The sequence below is a fragment of the Protopterus annectens genome, chromosome 3.part1 (genome assembly GCF_019279795.1).
Source record: "Protopterus annectens isolate FY-2018-M chromosome 3.part1, PAN1.0, whole genome shotgun sequence".
Taxonomy (NCBI): Eukaryota; Metazoa; Chordata; order Ceratodontiformes; family Protopteridae; genus Protopterus; species Protopterus annectens.
The window spans coordinates 1,108,354,955-1,108,376,357 of NC_056732.1; the positions used below are offsets into that span (position 1 = coordinate 1,108,354,955).

At 37.3% G+C, this 21,403-nt stretch overlaps 1 protein-coding gene across 10 annotated transcripts in view; it reads right to left on the reverse strand.

The window, feature by feature from the left end:
* PTK2 (protein tyrosine kinase 2) overlaps positions 1–21,403 on the reverse strand; it is a 4,250,095-nt gene that overhangs the window by 2,459,949 nt on the left and 1,768,743 nt on the right. For all 10 annotated transcript variants that reach the window (XM_044067250.1, XM_044067257.1, XM_044067247.1 and 7 more), the window contains one exon: positions 3,363–3,442. In XM_044067250.1, coding sequence (XP_043923185.1) covers positions 3,363–3,442 — 80 coding nt within the window. The remainder of the gene's footprint in view (positions 1–3,362; positions 3,443–21,403) is intronic.

The following is a 21,403-nucleotide window of genomic DNA, read 5'->3' on the forward strand; positions in this document are numbered from 1 at the left end:
GCTTCTAGGAAGGGAGAAGGTACACGGGGAAAATAAATGATCCAAGGAAGGGGAGTATGTAGTTCTTGGTAATGGCTTTGGATCTGATAAAGTCGGAGCCGACAAAGCCGACTTACTGTCAGACGCCAATACAGAAGCAGCTTTCAGATCCGATTTCTTCACCTTTTTCCTCAGTGGTAAGATCTGAGGATGGTGTAGAGGATCCAGAAGGCTTAGAAGATTCTTTTGCCTTGTGCTTGAGGGTTTGAGCCCCAGATGACACTTCGGAAAAGGAAGACTGGAGTAATCCTTTTAATATTAATTTATTCTTCCTATTAGCCAAGGTCCTAGGATTAAATCCCAGGCAAATCTTACATTTAACATTTAATTGCTGAGGGCCTAAACAATACATGCATAGAGCACGAGAGTATGAAAGCGGAATTTTATGTCCACATTCCAAACATTTTTTAAACCCCAAGGGGACTTTCTCACAAACTTTGAATGTTAATAACCAAAATATTAAGACAAGAAATGTATTTATTTTTTTTAAGAAAAGAAATACCAGCAATGGTGTGACGTTGTGAGGTATTGCCAGCTGTACCAGGAGAAGTAAGACAGTGCATGTGTGGCATATGCCAGCATGACTGACTGAAGTTTTGTAAATAATCTTATGTCATTTGACTGTTACATTGATTTTTACAGATGCTTGTATTAAAAATGCATTTGTAAAAGTTGCTTATGTTAAAAAATGCTGCAACATAATTTTAGCAGAGTTCTGAATGTGTATTGTGCCAGAGTCAGGTGACTAGAAGTGATGTCATTCTATAACCAGCTGAAGGACGGAACTCTGGCAGCAGCAGTTTGTTGTTTTTCTTTGGAACCTGAGATAAAAGATCTATGCCAGTTATGACAGTTCAGTTGTTCAGCTGTTAGTTGTACATTTCAGTCAGTATGTAGTCTCTCATCTTGCCTAGTGGAAGTGAGTATCTCAGCAGTACATCTTGCCTTGTGATACTAAGTGAGTTAACTAGGAACAGTTTCTCTTTAGTTCAGTTAGGAAAAGTACAGTGAGATTAATTTAGTATTATTTCTTTTTCTGCATCTGTGAGATTCTATCCAACTGTGTTATTTTTATATTTCCTGTCACTGAAAAAAATGTTGTTTATTGTAACTAAATATTAAGTATTCTCCTCTTCTCTATTTTATTATCCATTATTAAATATTTTAAGCCTTTTCATTGTGGCTGGTCTTTTAGAGAATACTTTTAATATCGAGAGTACTTGTGCTTATTTTGGTGACAATGTGGCCACTCTGATAAGCCTTACTGCTTCGGTCATACTCTACCATTTATATCGATACTAATTTCACACAGTATAATTAGTTACCCTTTGTAAGGGACTTTATTTGACTGGTGACATCAATCTACCTTGTAATATGGAGAAAGGGGACACAGTTGGTGAATCTATGTCAGCCTTTCCCAGGTGTGTGTGTATGAAAAATCAGATATTCAAGTGTGTGTGTGTCAGATACTTGGAACTGGGACACAGTGCTCCAAAGTGAATCTTTTTTGGGATCTGGAGAGATAGAGAGTCCAGTCTCTGAGGAGCATGTTCCCTGTTTGCTCTTGAGGGAAACTGTGCTTGATGCAGACAACTGCATTTGAAATACTGTGTAAATTCATTCCTGTGTTTTCAGTGACTGCTTCTCACCCAGTGGTAAGGACTGGGGTTCCTTGATTACTGGCCCGGGGTAAAGAAGGGCCATCACAAATGGTAAGATTACCCTAAAAAAAGGTATAAAAGACAGAACTACCAGCAAAGGTAAACATGGTACACTCTAAAGTGTAGATAAAATGTATAAGAATACAGAATGATGAATATAACATTAAAATATATAATATCAGAGTTATTTGAAATACAAAAATGCTATCTAGCTCAAGAACCAAAGGTGACGGTGTCTGCACGCTAAAGTGGAAAACGCGATCTGAGAAGTGTTAAGAGTTTATGTATGATGGGGAAAAGGGAGGAGCTTGAGAGGTTTTGGTGGCCACAAGCTTTAGTAATGGCCAAGTTGGATCTGAAGATTGGATCCAAACCCAATTGTTGAGGAAGAATGAAAACTGACAACATCAGATCTAAAGTTTAACAGTGACAGTTTCACACCAGGTAGCCTTTTGTGCAGAATGATGTGGGATCTATTCCCCTATCAGGTAGATGGTTTGTTGACACTGCAGTGCACCATGGGGGGGGGGGGGGTAGTGCTGAATTCCTGAGTGCATCATCCTTTGGATGAAACGTTAAACTAAGGCGCCACCTACCTAAGTTGGTGGTAGCTCAAGTAGATGTAAAAGAAATCACAGCACCTATAGAAAACAGTAGGGGATGTTTCCTGATGGCCTGGCCAAATTTCCCTTAGTAGTACAAATACCATATCATGCTTTATCGGAAAAGATGCTACTAACCTAGTGGGACTAATCCAATCAACAAAAGACAAATTAATAAATTGAGCAATCCAAATAGATATGTCTAGCAAGTACATCACACTAAGTCTTTTCTGCATGAAAACAAAATATTTTTATTTTACTCATTCTGCTTTGTCTGTCAGCCATACTTTGACTTGACAGGTTGTAAAAGTAGCAACTGCAGAACAATCAGAAACTTGTCCTGGTCGTTCGTATATGTAAGTCAGGAAATGAATGGAAGGCGACTATCTAGCAGCAACCTTAAGAAAGACGTTGTGTTACATATTTTTTTTTCTTGCATTATGCCTTATCAGTTTGATCTTAATGAAACAGAATGTAATGCTATATTACATTATAACGTTACGTAACTTTTTAATGTACTTGGGGTAAAGGTATTTGGATTAAGAAATTATATGATCAAATCTGTCTAAATAATCTTCTCTTATGTTATCCATTTTAAAATCAATGTTAGATAAAGACAGACATATAGGCAGCTAAGCATAAGTCAGGTTAGCTAGACTAGTCTAGACTATCTAATAGATTTTCTTTGGGGAGGACAACTATTTGGATAGACAAGGGTTGTATGAATTTGTGTTTACATTTGGCTGCTAAAGATTCTTGTTTTTTGGCACGTTTTTACATTTTTTTAAACAAGAATCCTATGTAAATTTGTAAGGTCAAAATTAAATTTATTAGATAAAATATATCCAGAACACAGCAAAAAGAAAATCATTAAAATCCTGTGTTCATTAAACAAAAAAAAAAAACGTTAAATTGCGATATCTCAACACCCTAGTGAGCAACTTGGCTGCTGTTCTCCATACATTCTAATGACCAAAAGGTTACAGGCTTTCTGCATATCAGTTTTTTTTTATAAATTAAGAAATACTGCAAGCAACAAAAATAAATTGAAGGAACTCACCGGATTTCTAGACAGCCCAATTTCAGTGCCACCTCTTGGTCCACCTGATCTGCTATTTCCAACATATAATCATTTTTTACCTTAAAAACATAAAAAGAAAACTTTTTTCATTCACATTTCCATAGCTTATTTGAAATTAAACACCAATATTGTAAACGTTATCCACCATTTTTCCAGCTACTGTTTGAAAGTGTATTTAATGAATACAAATGAAAATATAGTAAAAACAAAAACAACCCTCAGAAAATAAAATGAAAATCAAGTAATTTAAAGGCTGATCATTGATTAGATGGAGTGCTAAACTTTCAGAAGAAAATCTTGCCTCCTAATCATGTTTGAGGCTTTAGATATATTTCCAGCCACCCTCAAAAGATTCTAACAGCTCTTTTGAGGCTTTTTATACGATAACCCTATCATTAGAAATAAAACTATTACACACTAAAATTAGAAAGTAAGTCTAGCAAATTGGAAAAGAAGATAAAACATCTGAAAACAATGTAAGGACTTTTTTCAGGTTTTTAAGCTTTACTGTTCAATGCTTCACTTAAATTCTACTTATGGAAGACCTCAAGGCAAAAGCACTCGTGCATGCCATGGCCTACACCATCTTAAATGAAAACAGATCTGAAGAAGCAGTATATTTTTTCTTTGCAGAGCTGTAATCTGTCCTCAGTAACAGCAAAAAATATAAATGATGTAAATAACAGAGTACAACTCAAGATGATGCTATGGTATTTAATACTAATGTGGTGCTACTTTAGACTTTGTTACTTATACTCTAAATGTTAACTCATAAATGGACATCATAAACCTCCAAATGAACACAACCTTTGCCTGCAGTGCATTCAGATATGAAAAAAGTAAATTCCCAAGCTTCACTTAAAAGTATACTTTGTTGAAATACACGTAGAAGATCAGAGAAACATTAAAAACAATGTGAAATACAAAATGTCACTATACCTTAACTGGCTGATAACATTCCATGTTCGAGATGAGACATTATGACTGGCTGAAAATGTCTCCTGCTATATGGAAATTTCCAATACAGTGTTGGTGTAATCAGTTTACTGGAATGTTGCATGCAACAATTAAAATATTAAATAAATTTTAAGTGGACTGTTAATCCGTCAAAAATACACTATTAAATCAAGCTCAAACACCATGAATCTTCATCCTACACTTGCAATGCTGGCTAGGGAAACCATAATATTACAAATGAAATCACATAGCTGGTCATAAGATACATTTTTGTTAAGATGAAACAAGTAGAAATAATCTTGTGAGCCACTTTCAAAATTTTATGTTTATCCTCTCTTTCCAACAAATATAAATTTAAGACTGTGTTACCCAGTCATAATCTGCTCAATATAACTTATTTAGAAAGGTAACAATTACTCACAAGTAAATAGATTTCCACTAACAAATCTCTGAAAACAGGGTGACTATTATACTGTTTATTTTTTTCTAGGCTTTCACTGAATTATAATACTTACAAATGAAATTTGAGAAAATGATCACAGTTTACTTTAATAAATTTAACATTACTGTACAACACTCTGACAAAAGTATAACAATCATCAGCTTAAAATTTTAGGAAAACTCAGTGTTCCTCACACACACAAACACACACAGTTACATTTCACAGCTTAAGTGAAACTGCATATTTTTATCTACAGTACAAATTTTATCTAGTAGTTTTTCAATATGGAGTTTTGAAAATTTTTATTAGGGATACTTTCACACAATTCTACTGTTTCCACGTGATGTAACCATAGAGACAGCATGGGGGGGTGTTCAAGGACTTTAATGGCTGGGCCACTGAAAAAGTGTGGTGGTGCACCCATTAAAATCTATGGATGCACCCCAATGCTGACGTCATTGAGGGTAAATGTCAATGAACCTTCGGTGATGGTACCACATGATGATGTACATAAAGTATCCAGAAGTGTGATGGGGCACCACATTTGCAAGAAAGCTGCAAGCAGATTTAAAATGAAATATGTATAGACCCTATATCTCGAAGGTTTTCTAAAGCAGATTTGGTTATGTACATATCTCTGCTTGACCCCTGGAATGAAAGGCATCCACGGGGACATGCATCTTGGTTGTTAGTGTTGTTCAGTCAATTAGTTGAATCTGACTCTTTGCGATTTCAAACTACTTTAGCACACCAGGCTTATCTCCCAGCAATTACTACTTTAAGTTCTTGCAAATTTATAATCATTACCTCAGTAATGCACCTATCCATCATAGCCTCTGCTCTTTCTTTTTTATTTTACCTCTGATCATTTCTAGCATCAGTGTCTTCTCTACTGAATTCTGTGTTTGCATTATAGATAAAAAAAAAAAGTTTTAGTTTTGCTATCAGAACTTAATTTCCTTAATTACTGAATGAGTTGATGTCCTTACAGTCCATTGAATTATCAAAGGCTTCTTCCAACACCACAGTTCAGAAACATCAATTTTCTCATGCACAGGCCTACTTACAGTCCAAACCTCACAGACATATGTTATCAATGGGGACACCATGGCTTTGACTGTATGGAGTTTTGTTTACAATGGGATCTCTTTGCTCTTTATAATTTTATTCATGCTTTGCTACAGCTTTCCTTTCAAAAAAATCGCTTCTATACCATAGCTGGCTAAAAAAAAATAAATAAAATAAAATAACAAAAAAACAAACAGTGTAATATTCAAGACATTTTCAGAAATGTATTAGGCCTTTTCATTTCATAGGTTCATTGGGGTACACTAGGCTAACGACCACTAGGATCCTTACTAGCCTAAATGTGCAACCCAAATGTGACCCACAAATTTTATTTATATAGGGGGTAATTTAGTGACTGCCTCTGTCCATAACAGACATACGTGCCAGACCAGCGGTGAATTTCCGATTACCCACCCATTTGTCCAAGTTGCTCTTGCATAGGGCTAGAGAGGATCTCTACTTCACATGGATGGGGAGCATGTTTCAGGAAATGGGAATTCTCTGAGAAACATATCTGTCTCTCCAACATGTCCTATTTATGTCACAAGCAAAATTTAGGTCTTTTAATCTAGTAGTTCTGATGCTGTTTTGTGGATGTGCAAACGGTTCATCAAACCAGGGTCCAGGGATGCCTTGTATGCCAGGCAAAGATCACCCCTCAGAAGTCTGTACGATACTATGTAGAGAGACAGGGCTTTGAGAAGGTCAGTGTAGGGCATTGTGCTTACTCCCTGTATCCTTTTTGTAAGGAACCTTTGTTGCTGTTCCAGTTGCTGCATATGCCTGGTCAGGTACATACTGAAGGGGGCATTATACTCTACATGATGTGACTGATGAGGGCTGAGTACCGTGGTATGATGACCTCCTCTGGACATAGATGATATGCCCTTGTTTACAAGTTGAGCATCATAGAAGGACTTTCTTATAATCTTGGACACATGCTGGTCAAAGGCTAGGCTGAAATCTACACGAGTTCCCAGATCTCTGACTAGTGAATCAACTTTTAGAGGTGTTTTATTTATGATGTAGTTACCCCAGGTGGCCAACCTCCCAAAAGGTACTATAATGCATTTTTTGATGCTGAGTTTTAAGCCACAGCTTTAGCACCCAAAATGTGTTGGTGTTAGGCCTTCCTGAAAGGTGTTCTCATCTTGGCGAATTCAATGAATGCTCCCAATTTGCAATCATCTGCAAACTTGATTAACTAGAGGCCTCTGACATTGGCTTTGGCATCCGAGAAGTAGATGCCAAAGAGGAGTGGCCCTAGCATAGAGCTTGGGGGACTCTATTGTGACAGGCCTCTTTGTGGAGTCCTTCAGTGAGCCAGTTAGCTATTCACCATGTTGTAAAGGGGTTTACACCTAGTTCCATAAGTTTGTTTACAATGCTCGAGTGGAGTATTGTGTCAACTTTAGCCAAATATAGGTAGGCAGTATGTGCCATTCTCCCCTCATCCATTGCCTTAGTTACCTTTCCAAAGAAGTCCAACAGATTCAGTAAACATTACCCTGGTTTGACAAAGCCAGTATCTGGAGGTCTCCTATGTACTTGTTGGTAATTTCCATGATCATTCTTTCCATGGCTTTGTAAATAAGACTAGTCAGACTAATGGGTCTGTAGTTTCCAGGATCTGTTAAAGGTGATCCCTTATGAAGGAGGATGACTGTTGCAGTCCTCCATTCACATGGCACACAGCCTATTTTAAGACCATAGTTAAATAATGACTCCATGGATCCTAATAAGTTGTATTTCAGACTGTTCAGGAGACATCCTTGAATGTTATTGTAGACCATTCATCAAGGCCATGTTATTGGCTTTAGCAAGTATAGCTAGTACTTGCTCCCCAGATATAGTTGCAGTGGTTGTGTCTGAAGGCATTTTTTGGAGGATGGGTGGGGTAAAGTTGGAAATGAATTTGTCCGCTAACAGGTTCTCTGTATAGCCAGGCTTGGGGAATGTGACACCATTAACCACCAGTTCAGCACATTGCTCTGTGCTGCCCTTGAGATATCTGACATAGCTGAAGCAGGCCTTCTGGTTATCTTTCATCTAGAAGGCTATCTTAACCACAAAGTTGGCTTTGTTTGACCTAATTAGCCCTCTTAGTTGTCTACTTAGTTTGATGAGAGTTTTTCTTTATGGAACATACCCTTCCTGATTTTTGCAATTTTTCCCTGATGTTGTATGTCTTGTTTAATTTGGGATGCCACCAGGGTGGCTTACTTCTGGGACTAGTCCTGGGATTATTTCTGGTAGGTACAGCATCCTGTATGCAGTCATTAACATGGTTGTACAGAGTTTCTGAGAACAATTCAGCACAGGCTGCTGTGTTCTTGGGGTTTGGAGGAGCATTGAATTTTGACAAACCATCACTTAAAGGTAATTTGCCTTGGAATAGTTACTGTCACTGGTTTTAATATGATTATGGAGTTGATTTGATTTCAAAGGAGACTGCTTTATGGTCTGACCTTACCGGGAGGAAGAAGTGTTCTCACATATTTGTGAGCATGAGGTCCAGTACGCTGTAGCTTCTAGTTGGCATATTCATTATTTGGTAAAGAGTGTTTGTATTTACAAATTCCAGGAATCTCTGTGTCTGTAGATCTGAGGCAATGTAGGACTCCAAGTCTATAGAGGGGTAATTAAAGTCTCACGACTGTAGGGTGTTAGGTTAGATAAGAAGGGTCACCAGTTGGTCCAAACATGCACTGTGAGCTTCTTGGGACATGAGGGTGACTTGTAGAGGATTAATAATGGAAATATTAAAAAAACAGAAATGAGGTTATGGATTACCTGCGAATGAAGGATTTAGCACAGAAAAATCTAACTTTGATAACATCACAGCAGAATAGAGCAATGGATCCCCAGTTAAGAGAGAAACCAATGCAGCGGGAAATATCTGATCAGTTGCCATATGAAGATACTTTGGATCTTGCATAGGAAACTAGTACAAAAGTTCAGCTGGAGTTGCACAGCAAGGGAACAGGAAAATGGCAACTCTGACACAATGTTCTACTAGAGTGATAGGCCAGTGAGTTCCCATATGAAAGAGCAATGGATGACACAGGATGAAACTGAAGAGAATATGGCACAGGAATACGCTGTGGAACTTTATATAGAATGCCCACAAGAAATGCAGAGAACAAAGAATATTCTAAGTGAAGAGTTGCTTGATTTAACAGATAGACAGCCACATTAAGACTGATAAAAGAAAGAGACTACAGAAAGTCAATAAAACCCAAAAAGTTAGAAGTCTGATAAAACAAATGAACACAGTAATTACAGCTGTTCATAGAGATTCATGTGATACAAAAGAAGTAAACAGGATATATTACTGTGCAGCTAAATTAATAGCAGATAAAGTCTTATCACAAAAACACAGGGCAATAAGAGAAAGGAAGGAGAGAAATCAAATACAGTAAACTCTCAGTTAACCAGAACTCAAGCATCCAGCACTCTCAGGCAACCAGCAAAATAAATCGAAGAAATACAGTACAATTTTCAAGTGCTGCACTTTGTCCCCCCCGGCAGAAACATACCTTATGGTTTTAGAGTTTTAAAAAGGAAGATAGGAATAAATTCCCTCTTTCTCCAACCTAAGAACAAGCAAACCAAACAAACAGTATAGGGTACAGTACTAGTCAGGCCTATTTTTAATAATAACTCTCAAGCAACCAGAAACTACAGTTATCCGGCATCCACCAATCACCATGGGTGCCAGTTAACAGAGTTTACTGTACTATCATGGAAGTATCAAACCGAGAAAACTATAAAGCAATTAAGACAAGAGGTGTCACTGCTAGAAGAGTATAGAAGAGAGAATAGATCAACAAAAACACTCAAAGACAGATGTGATAAATGCAATGCACAGTATCAGAAAAGATCAGGCTCTATGGTACAGTACTGCACATAAACTAAAAATATCAGCACAGGCAGAAAAACTTAGAAGATATGCAGATAAATATAAACAAAAAGTACAAAATAACTTACTGATGACAGAAAAAAGTTTTACAGAGAATTGGGAAAAGACAAAAGGAACTAAAACACCGTCAAAAATAAGAAGAAATTAATACTATTTGGAGAAATATCTATGAAGATCCTGTGGAACATCATAAAACGCTAAATGGATAGAAGTAAAAGAAAGATTAATAAGTTCAAATGTAAAGGATATGAAATGGGATGAAGTAACAGCCAGAGAGACTGAAACAAATTAAAGTCCCTAACTGGAAAACTCTAGGCCCAGATGCAGTACCTAACTTATGGTTAAAAATATTAACATCTTTATATGAAGATTTAGCCATGAGTAAGAACTATTTATATGCACATCCTGAACAGACACCGGCCTGGTTAACAGGAAAAACAATGCTCCTACTTAAGACAGAATTGGCAAGCTATCCTAAAAACTATGGGCCAATAACCTGTCTTCCGATGACGTATAAACTATACACTGGAATTGATGCTGACAGACTTCATACTGATTTAGAAAAAAACTCAATCATGGCAACAGAATAAAAGGATAACAAAAGAAAGCCATATGGAACAAAGATAATTTGTTGTTAAATAAAGTCATAATGGAGAACTGTAAAAAGGGGAAGAATCTACGTATGTCATTGACATACTACAAAAAAGCATTTCAAAGTATCCCACATTCACAGATAAAAGAATGCTTATAAATGTATAAGATACACCCTACACTGACTGATTACATTACAGTGACCATAAAACTGTGGCAAACCACTTTGCAGCTAAGCCATGATAAAGGACAATTCTAGTATTATAGACAAGCTCACCAGCTTGAACATAAACCCCTACGTCATGAGATGGGTTGCCAACTGGCTCATGGATAGAACCCACATGGTGAGAGTTGCAGGCTCTACGTCCGACTCTAAACCGGTTACAAGTGGCGTCCCCCAGGGCTCAGTCCAAGGAACCCTCCTGTTCGGTATATACTTCTCAGAGGTACAGGCATGCGTAGGAGAACTATGGCTGACCAAGTTCGCAGATGACTGCAAACTAGGGGCTATAATTGATTCTCCGGCTGATACAGACACCTTTCAGATGGGTCTCACTGAGAAGGATACCTGGTGTCAAAATCATGGCCTCAAGCTAAATGCCAAAAAGTGCATAGTCATCCCCTTTGGAGAAAACAAAATACCTGCGAACTACCACATAGGTGGTAGTCCCCTAAATACAGAAAATGTAATAAGGGATCTAGGGTCCCAAGTAGATAGTAATCTCTCCTTTGATAATCATATTGCCAAGGTGGTTAAAAAATCCTTCTATGTGGCCCACCTAATCACAAAAGGGTTCGCATTTAGAACAGAAGAGGTTATTGTGCCTCTCTACTCATCACTCATTAGACCCATCATAGAATACAACGCCCCATTTGGGATGTACCTTACAAGACACCTGCAACAGCTGGAACGGCCACAAAGGTACCTCACCAACAGGATTACTGGCCTCAAACAGATGCCCTATGCAGCCTGACTCAAGAAACACCAGCTCTACTCAGTTGCATACCACTTACTCAGAGGTGATCTTTGCCTGACATACAAGGCCACATCCAACCCAAAATTGATGGACATGCTCCACCTAAAAAAACAACAAATCCCAGAGAGCCACACACTCTAGAGATATAAACCTCACCACAATGATAAATAGGACATGCTGGGGGGATAGATTCCTATCCCAGAGACTCCCCATGCTTTGGAACAGGATTTCAATATACATCAGGCAGAGCCCCTCACTAACACTCTTCAAAAGAAACCTTGACAGGTGGATGGGAAACAGAAAATTTACCCCGGGGATCACTGCACTGGCTCTGCTGGACAGTGGCACAGGGAACTGATGGCTCTGTTGGACAGAGGTACAGGGAACTAATGGCTCTGCTGGACAGAGGCACAGGGAACTAATCTAAGGGAGTGGCGAAAGCCAATACATTCTGGCTAGGCTTATAAATGCCCTTGGGCAGATAGCCTAGTACTTACCTATGAACCTATTCCAGGGATAAAAATTCAAAGGGGAATATTCCAGGGTGACTATAGCCACTGCTCTTTTGCCTTACCCTTAACCCATTAAACTGTCTATTTAACACATTAGGTCATGGCTACAATCTCCCAAAAAACAACAAAGTGTAAAGACTTCTCTGATTTAAAACTGTATAGCTCATCAGATGAGGAACTGTAAGCAAAACTGCAAGTGGTCAAAACTTTTTCAGATGATACAAGAATTTCATTTGGTCTTGATAAATGTGCAGAAGCAACCTTTAAAGCAGGACAACTGCAGCACCAAGAAAACATCAGTTTGGGACAGGAATGTGACATAAAAGAACTTAAGCAAGAGGGAGTGTATAAATATTTGGGAACCGGTGAAGGACTAATAATAAGATGAACAAATACAAATAAAACTTAGTAAGGAATATTTTAGAAGACTACAATTAATACCGAAAACAGAGTTGACATCTAGAAACCAAGTCCAAGTTATAAACTGATTTGCTCTTCCTGTCCTAACTTACAATTTTGGAGTGACTGACTGGCCTGATAAGGTGTTGGATCAGTTGGACAGGAAAATAAGAAGGCTGCTTCATGCTCAAATGATTTATAAAACTAGTGTATACCAAGACTATATATTCCTCATTCTGAAGGAGGTATGGGCCTCCTCGAAAATGAATACATGTATAGATCTGCAGTTGTTGAACTGTGTACATATCTGTTGACCTCACAAGACCCCAGTGTAGTGGAAGTTTTGAAATATGTGGAGAATAAGTCCAAGGTGACTTCCCTGCTTACTTTAGCAGAAGCATATCAGTATCAAGCGGGAATGAAAGTCAAACCAGAAGTAGAAAAAAATCAGGCAGCAGCTGAATGTGTCAAAAAACAAAAGAAAATACATAAGGTGAAGGATCAGATGAGAAGGTAAGAAATTTGGAAAATGCATACAGTTGTAAGTATTGAAAACTCTTGGAACAACCTTTTGTTGATCAGGATTGAACGCTGGAATGGTTAAGAGAGGCGTGAATTTAAACCAAAAGAAAGGTTGACATTGGTGGCCCAAGACAGTGGACTGTGTACATGTTGGTTTAAAAATCCATTGAACATGTGGGAGAAACAGACAAATGTATGTTGTATAAAACAGAATTGGAAACATTGCACATATTGTTGCTGGCTGTGATATACACTATGGCAGAAGGACTATATACTGAAAGGCATAATAATGTGGCAAGACAGTTGCACTGGGGACTGTGCAAACATTATAATGCTGAAGTAACTGAAAAACACTGGAAACATGAGAAATAAAGCATTATAGGAAATGATGAAGTTTATATCACATGGGATCACCCATTACCAACAGTTCAAAAAATACATGTGAGAAAACTAGATATAGTAGTCCATGAAAAGAAGCAAAGTAGCACTGATCATTGAAACTGCTACACCCAGTGACCACAGTATCTTACATACAGAGAGACACAAAGCCATAAAAAACAGGATTTATAGGCAGAAATGAGGGCAATGTGGAAGGATACCCAGACAGTTTCAACAGTAGTAGGAACAACGGGTTTTATAAAAAAAAAAATAATAATTTACAATCGTACTTAGCTATGTTACAGATGCATGTAACCCCATATGAATTGCTGGATGAGTCACTGCTAGGCACATTGTGGGTGCTGCAAACAGAACTTCTGGCTAACATCAAAGATTAACACAATATTAATTTCATGAACTTGAAATCATACTTTGACTTACGAATGGGGCCCATTCCTGTCATGGTATTAGAAATCCAAAAGACTTGGAGAAATTAAAAAAAGCTAGGATATGGTACAGGATTTTGTCTACAGTGATCTGCACAATGAGGAACTCCAATGCATCATCCTGTTTGACCACCCAAGAGGTATGCTTTTTACTGATGTATACTGAGACACCTCCACCTTTAGCCCTTGTCTGTGCAGCTACTGGTCTAAATGTGTGGAAGGCACTGAAACCTTGCACAGCCAGGGTACTCTCTGCCGCTTTAAACCATGTCTCAGTAACTATATAGATAACTAGATTCTTGAGTATGAGGAGGGGTTGGAAGGAGTGTAACTTTCTTATTTAGGCTCCTGGCATTCAGCAGTAACACCCTGAGGTTCAGTTGAGTTGATTTTGCTGTGAAGGTAGGTTTGTGAATTTGGTACTATGGGGGTGGATAAAATTTTAGTAAGTATTCAAAAGCCTAGAGAGGAAAGGAGTAGACCATTCTTAGCAAAGAAACATGGTTTGTTAACCATGTCTTCCTAAGCTAACAAACACTGGATCCCCTTAGAATGACATCAGAAAGACAGCCCGTTGTTGAAATCAATCAAATTTTGCTCATATTGTGGCATCATCCGCAGTACTGGGTATATACTGCTTAATGCTAGGCTCATACCTCTCTGAGATACAGTCTGAAAGCTACTTAATGTCTCTCTTCATGCAGTCCAGGGAGGTACAGCTCAGGTCATTTACACCTGCATGGACTATTATGGAATTATATCAGTACCTGTGGTGTAATGACTTGAGTGCATGTGTGATTTGGTGGATCCTGGCTCCAGATAAGCAATTAACAAGTTATGTTCTCTTGTTCAACCTGGTTAGAGGGACATCAGTACATCTTACAATGGAGTCTCCTATGACGATAGTTCTAGGAAATGTGTTTGCTTGTTTTAAGGGCTTAGTGTTTGGGCTCCACAGAGTGACAGTATGTGTGGTGTTAGGTGGTGCTTTTTCTGAGTGTTTTTGGGCTTGCTGAGGCATAGGTGTGACAATGGGCAGTCTAGATGATCTCTCTTGTTTAGGAAGATTGCTTTTAAGTACCTCAGCATACATTAGTCTATATGTGTTTTATGTATGTGCTATGTGAGTCAAGTGTTATGTACATGGTTTTGACAACCTGATGTCCACTTGTATGTGAGAATTTAGCCTCCAGTATTATTGTTTAAGTACACCTCTTGCATACTGTGTCTGCTTCTTAGGAAGAATCCTGCAAATGTTCAGCAAACAGCAGTTAACAATCCAGTTTTGGTACAACAAAAGGCTTTCAGTAATTTATAGGAAAAATGTATCAAATGTACTCACAGCTGACTGAAATCAATGAAACATTAAAAGAACTTATAAACTGAAATAACAAAAGGCTGGAAAATTAGAAGCAGCTTTAACTAGCTATTCAGATAAATTGATAAAACTGCAAAAATCAGCATTTGAAATGAAGAAAAGGCTGGCTGAGAATGAAAATTTTCATGAAGAGCAGTTTCAAAAATGGTACAGTAAGAAGGCAGAGACAGAACATGTAAAGAATTCCTGAGATTTTTCTGCTGTACCAGGGGAAACTGGAAGGAACAAACTGTATTAATTTTATGAAAGCACAAATGAACAACTGGAATGGTATTCCACAGCAGAACTTATTCGAAAGAGCACACAACATATGCTCCAAACTTGGCTATGGTAAATCATCACATACTTGCATTAGTAAAGATTCAATCCTACCAGCAGAAAGAGTTGATCCTGACAAAACTGTGGTAGAAGGGCAAAGTACTAAAAACGATAGGGTGCTTGTGGAAAATGATTACTCACTCGACACTAGGCAGAAGAGAAGCAAAATTTTCCAAGCAATTAGGGAATATCAAGAGCCAGGTGTGAGATTGAAGCTGCTGCATGCAGATGCTTCAGAATACTTTTTCCTGGAGGACCAAAAACATTGTTTGATTCAGAACAGGCTAAGGAGGAGTACAAAAGTTTAGAAAACAAAAAGCAAGCCATCAAACAGAAGAGGACTCTGCTTCCTAATCTTGTGACAATGAAGATCATAGAGATACATTCTCAGTGAATCATTTTCCTATGTTCCAAAGAAAAAGTTTGAGAGAGAGAAAAAAAAAACAGGAGTTCACTAGAAGAACCAACAGTACCTTGGACTTGAATTACAATCTGGTGTTGGGAGATGGATATGAACAGGAAGACTACGAGCAATACTGAAATTAGTGAATACATGTGAGATTATAAAGCACCAATCCCATTTGTGAAAGATGGCTTTGCAAGTAAAAGTGGCGGAGAAACGCTGGACCTTTGTTGACTTTGTTAAAATATGTAGGTGGACCACAAAGCATATAGTCCACTTTATGCCACTAATGTTTAGGAGAGCACTAAAAGGAAAAAAAGTATCTCAGTAAAAAATTTTGTTCTTAATACTGTGTGTGTGTATGTATCTCTCTCTCTCTCTCTATATATATATATATATATATATATATATATATATATACATACATATACACACAATATTCCATATTTGGCTTGGGGATGCGGTATACAAGTGCAGGGATTATATGTAGAACTTAGATGTTTTCTCTTATTTTTGCATATGATAAATGTCTGCATTCATGCTCTTGGTGTAATCTAAAAGCAAGTGTTTTCTGTAAGCAAATAGGCTTAGAAAATAAGACTAAGACAAAACGATGAATGCCATGAGATGTGCTATGTTTCCTGCATATGTAATACCAGCTATTTTTTTTTTTTTTTTTTTTAACAAATGTTTAGTGGCTTTAAGAAGTCAGTCTGCACTTATGTTTCCATGGAAACAAGTTGTCTGCACTTACAATCAATTGATTGATGAGAGATCCAAGCATTGTCTGCTTTGGGAAATGCAAAATTTAAAGGCACAAGGTCAAACAATTCTGTAAAAAAAAGTCTGAAATTATTGGAAGTGAGTAAGGGATAGCAACTTTCCTAGCAGACAATATATCAATGCATTTAATAAAACAGTGTATAATTTAGTTTTACTTAAAGAAAGCCTGTGCACATTTTCTTAAGGCTACAAGTTAATGTTTTCTGAAAGCATGCAAGCTGCTTTTCACATTTGGAAGGGGAATAGAGATAAGAAAAGAACAGAGAGCAATCAGTGTACATGGCAGCACAAGATGTACACATGCTCCTTAGCATGGGTAACCTTAATTTTAAGCTAGGTAATGCCTGTGGATAAGCAGTCACCATCAGGAGGGCTGGACTTAATTTTTTAAAGATGTACATAGTTTTGTGTGTGTCCCCTAAGTTACTAGGCAATGGGGGTATTCTGAAAATGTATTTTGTTTTTCCGTTTGAGAGTTTTCATTAAAACAAAGTCTTGAAAAATTTAACATAGGTTCAAATGGAGAGAAGAAACAAATGTATAAAAGATCACCCTGCCAAACAGTGTATGCGCATGCAATACAAAAGCTGGAAAACACATTCAAAAAAGCTGTCATGCATAATATTGGGAACAATAACTTCTTATCATAATGGCTATGTTATCCATATTGTTTTGGAATGTAAACGGCCTTACTGGTACAGACAAAAAGGTATGAGTACTAAATTGCATTAAGAAATGCAGAGTGCAGATAGTAATGCTGCAGGAAATACACTTAGAAAGAAATGAGCATATGAATTTGCTAAATAAAGGATTGCTGGGCTAATATTCAGAAGAATATCAGAGACAAAGGAAAAGGGGCAGTAATTATACTAATTGCTGGAGAAGCTCCAATAGAGATAGAAGAGAAAAAAGATAAGGGTTGATTTGTGGCAGTAAGGGGCTACTAACAAGGTAAGAGGATTACCCTGGCATGTGTGTGTGTGTGTGTGTGTGTGTATTTTTTTTCTACCAAAAACTATTATGCAGCTTAAGAAAGTTTGGGAGGAATAATCAGCTTTCAGCAGGAAATATTATTTACAGGTGAGGACTGGAACTTGACATGCAAAAGTGAGGATGCAGCTGGAGAAACCGAGAAGGGAAAATATAGCAAAAGAGAGTAGATTTCTGAAGAAATCTATGAAAATACTTGGTATGGCAGACTTGAACTCACTAGGAGGAACTTGGAGAGAATTTACATATTATTCCTCAAGATATAATAACTGGGCTAAACTAGACAGAAATTATATTTAGCAGGTACATATGTATTTAATTGAAACATCGACACATCCATTGTCTATTTCGGATCATGCCCCAATAAAAGCTAAAATGAAAATGCAAAGTAATGAAGTAAAATCTTATCCACCTATTAAGGAGAGAGGAATTTAAAGGAAAACTACACCTTCTCCTACAGTTTAAATCAACTCTTGGGTTGCTTTCCTCCCTGTAATATGATTATAGTAATGCATAGGTACCTGAAACCTGCTTGAATTTTATAAAACTTTCATTTCCTCATTTTGGTATCAAAGGAAGGGAAAGATCCCCCACTTTTTTTTTCTTAGACTTAACTTCTCACATACATTGCAGAGGAATTTGCCTACACCTATATTACATACCACAGACACAGAGACATTTGTATTCTGTAAACAAGACAGATGTGTGGAATTGTTTTGTATTGTCTTTATTGCAGAGGAAGAGAACTTTACACTGAGTCACTGCTGCTTCTAATGTTACCATGCTTTTCATAGCAAAACAGAGTAATTAGATCAGTCAACAGTTCAAAGGTAGCTGTCACTTCTTATGACAAATTTACATAATTAGTATCACAGTACTGAAATGCTAATCTTTAAACATTAAATGTTTATTGTTTATACTTCTTTACATCTGAAAAGGACTTGAATGTAGTATCAAAGATGTCTGTGACATTTAGAGAAAAGTCAGAAAATACTTTTTCTAGTAATTCTTGCAAAGTATCAGCACATTTACCAAAGTGTAGGGGGAGGGGCTGTCAATTCATCCTGACTACAAAAATATACTTTGAACAAAGGCCTGCAATTTAGCAACTGTTTTGGTTATAGCTGTATAACTCCTTACCATACTATAAAACAAGCCCCGAGACGCACAAAAATGAAGGCCATTTAAGGAATAAAAGTAGCAGCCCTATTACAGACAGTATATAAAATGGGGTCTATGTTAAAACAACGAAAAGTATAAATATCGAACACTCGGATGAGCGAAAACGCATATCATCGAAATCGCTTTTATGGGGGGGGGCTGTGCCCCCCATTACAAATATATTCCAACTCCGAGATCACACTACAGTGAGGAAAGGGAAAATTTTCCGATCTTCACTTTACTACAATCTCACAATATCAATGTCAATATGTTTTCTCTCATCCGAGCATTCGATATTTATACTTTTCGTTGTTTTAACATAGACCCTATAAAATGACAGTGACTGACACTAATCCCATTATGTCAGCGGAATGGGAATACACCACTACTTCCTTATGTCTAACATGACAGATAAAACAGATGAAGTGGATTATGGGAAAGAGAATGGCTAAAAGAAAAATAAGATTGAATTGATATGTCAACCCCATTGACAGCCATTTTGTAGAAAACATATTAAAATTCTATAAGAGGCAGTCAGAGTGATTATGAGATGTTAAAATAACTCAGAAAACAGTGTCTGTGAAAAAATGCATTTTTTTTAGTTCAAAGGCAGAATTTTCCTATAAGTAATGGGTAGTGGAAACTATTTGACAGTTATTACGGAATATAGACATTTCTTCAGGAGTTATAGCAATTAGTGGAATAGAATAAAAATAGAGGGAAAATAAAAAATGAGATATGGTTAAAAAGTAATAGAAATTATTAAGAGAGGACTGACAAAGGTTGAAGTATTGCACAATAACGGGAATCTCACAGAAAAACAGGTGCAGTTGCAGAATGCTAAAGAGATAATAATGGAGCTTCTGGTTAATATGCATGAGTTTAGAAAGACTGTTGTTAAGCAACTGTTTTTTTAATAATAACTCCAAAGCACAAAAAATTTTAGCAAAATGATTTGGGCAACAGAATGTAAGAAGGGTCATCAGAAAACTTAAGGAGCCTATAACAAGAAATGGGTCTATGTTTAATAATTGAAGGTTACATTCATCAAATCTCAAGTTCCGTGAGTGTATGAAATATTACACACACATCGCACTAAATGCAAAACCACCTGCACCCTCCACACCCACAATGTGGGGGCTTTGGTCCCCAACTATATATACAAACTCTTGAGATCACACTACAGTGAGAAAAGGGTAAATAGTTGGCCAACATCAGGAAATTTGCCCTTTTCCCGACTGTAATGAGATCTCAGAGTTGGAATATATAGTTGGGGGGGGGGGCAAAGACCCCACCTGCTGGGTTTGAAATAGTGCAGAGTGTGAGACAGGGAAATGTTGGCCAACTGGTTACTTTCCCCATCTCACACATTCTCTGAAATGAATGTTTGATGAAAAAACATTCGCTGGTTTGTGTTCGATCATTGGAGGTTCGATGAAGTAACCCTCAATGTCTAAACATAGGCCCACATGAAAATAACCACAAACTATGTATATTGGAGAGATTTTGAAAATTTGTATTAAGCAGAGAAATATGGAAATCAAGAAAGAGCACAGATAGATATATTTATGGAAGACTTAAGTATGCCAATGTTAGAGACAGATGAGACTCAACAATTAACAGAAAATAGGAGGAACTGAGATAAAAACTGATGTATAAGATAAGAGGAAATGAGATAAAAACTGTGATGTATAATCAGTGTGCCGTCTTCAGGAACAGACGGTGTTTCTCTGGATGTTTGGAAGTTACGATGGAAGAAAGTGATAAAGATCAGGACTGTTTTGTTTTAAGTGCGTTTTAAATGAAGGGGAAGCACAAATATTTGGGAAGAAAGCTGTGGTGGCTGTAATAACTAGATGGTAAAGATCCATTGGACCCAACTTCATATAGACCCATTTCAATTTTAAACCATGACTACAAAGTCTTTTTGTCTAAAAGAATAGCAAAGATGTTGCCAAAACTGTGAGATGTGGATCAATGTGCTTTGTGGAAGAAGGCAAACATTTGACAACATTAATGGAACAATGATATCCAGAATGATGCAGAATGTAAGAAAATATTACTGTTGTTGGCAAGTCTTTATGCACAGAAAGTATTCAACAGAGTAAGCTGGGATTTTTATGAGTAGGACAATGGAAGTATTTGTATTCCCTGGTGCAATAATAAAGTTAACTAGAAGGACATATAAAAGATCAGAGGCAAGAAATAAAGTGGGAAAGCTCCTCTCTGATACACTGAGTATTAACAGAAGAACCAGGCAAAGGTGTCCCCTTTCCCCTTTATTTGCTTTATATTTAGAGCCATTGGCAAAGAAAATAAGAGACTCAGAAATTCAATGATATAACTGGCATGGAAGTTTGCTTTATTTACAGATGATATTTTGTACCTGATAAATCCAGAAAAGGACATTTCAGTGTTGTGGAACATTCTGTGACAGTCTTAGTCTTTTTGGGATATAAAATTAATGAAGATAATACAAAGGCTATAACCATAAATTATGTGCCCACACACAAATTGGTTCAACAATATCCATATTTAAGGGGGCACGATGATTAGTAAGTAGGAGTATGGATTAAAAAGGCTGCTGTCATGGCAGCTAAGGACATGTGGGAAGAGACTAACCAAAACACAACTCTTCCCTGTAGGTCACCATCTAGAGTCAGTGCTGCTGACAAAAGCTTCATTCATGGTGAATTTTTGATGGAAACACTTAACATGTTTGTCAGAGGTGGGAGGAACCCCACAGAGACACAGGGAGAACACGCAAACTCCA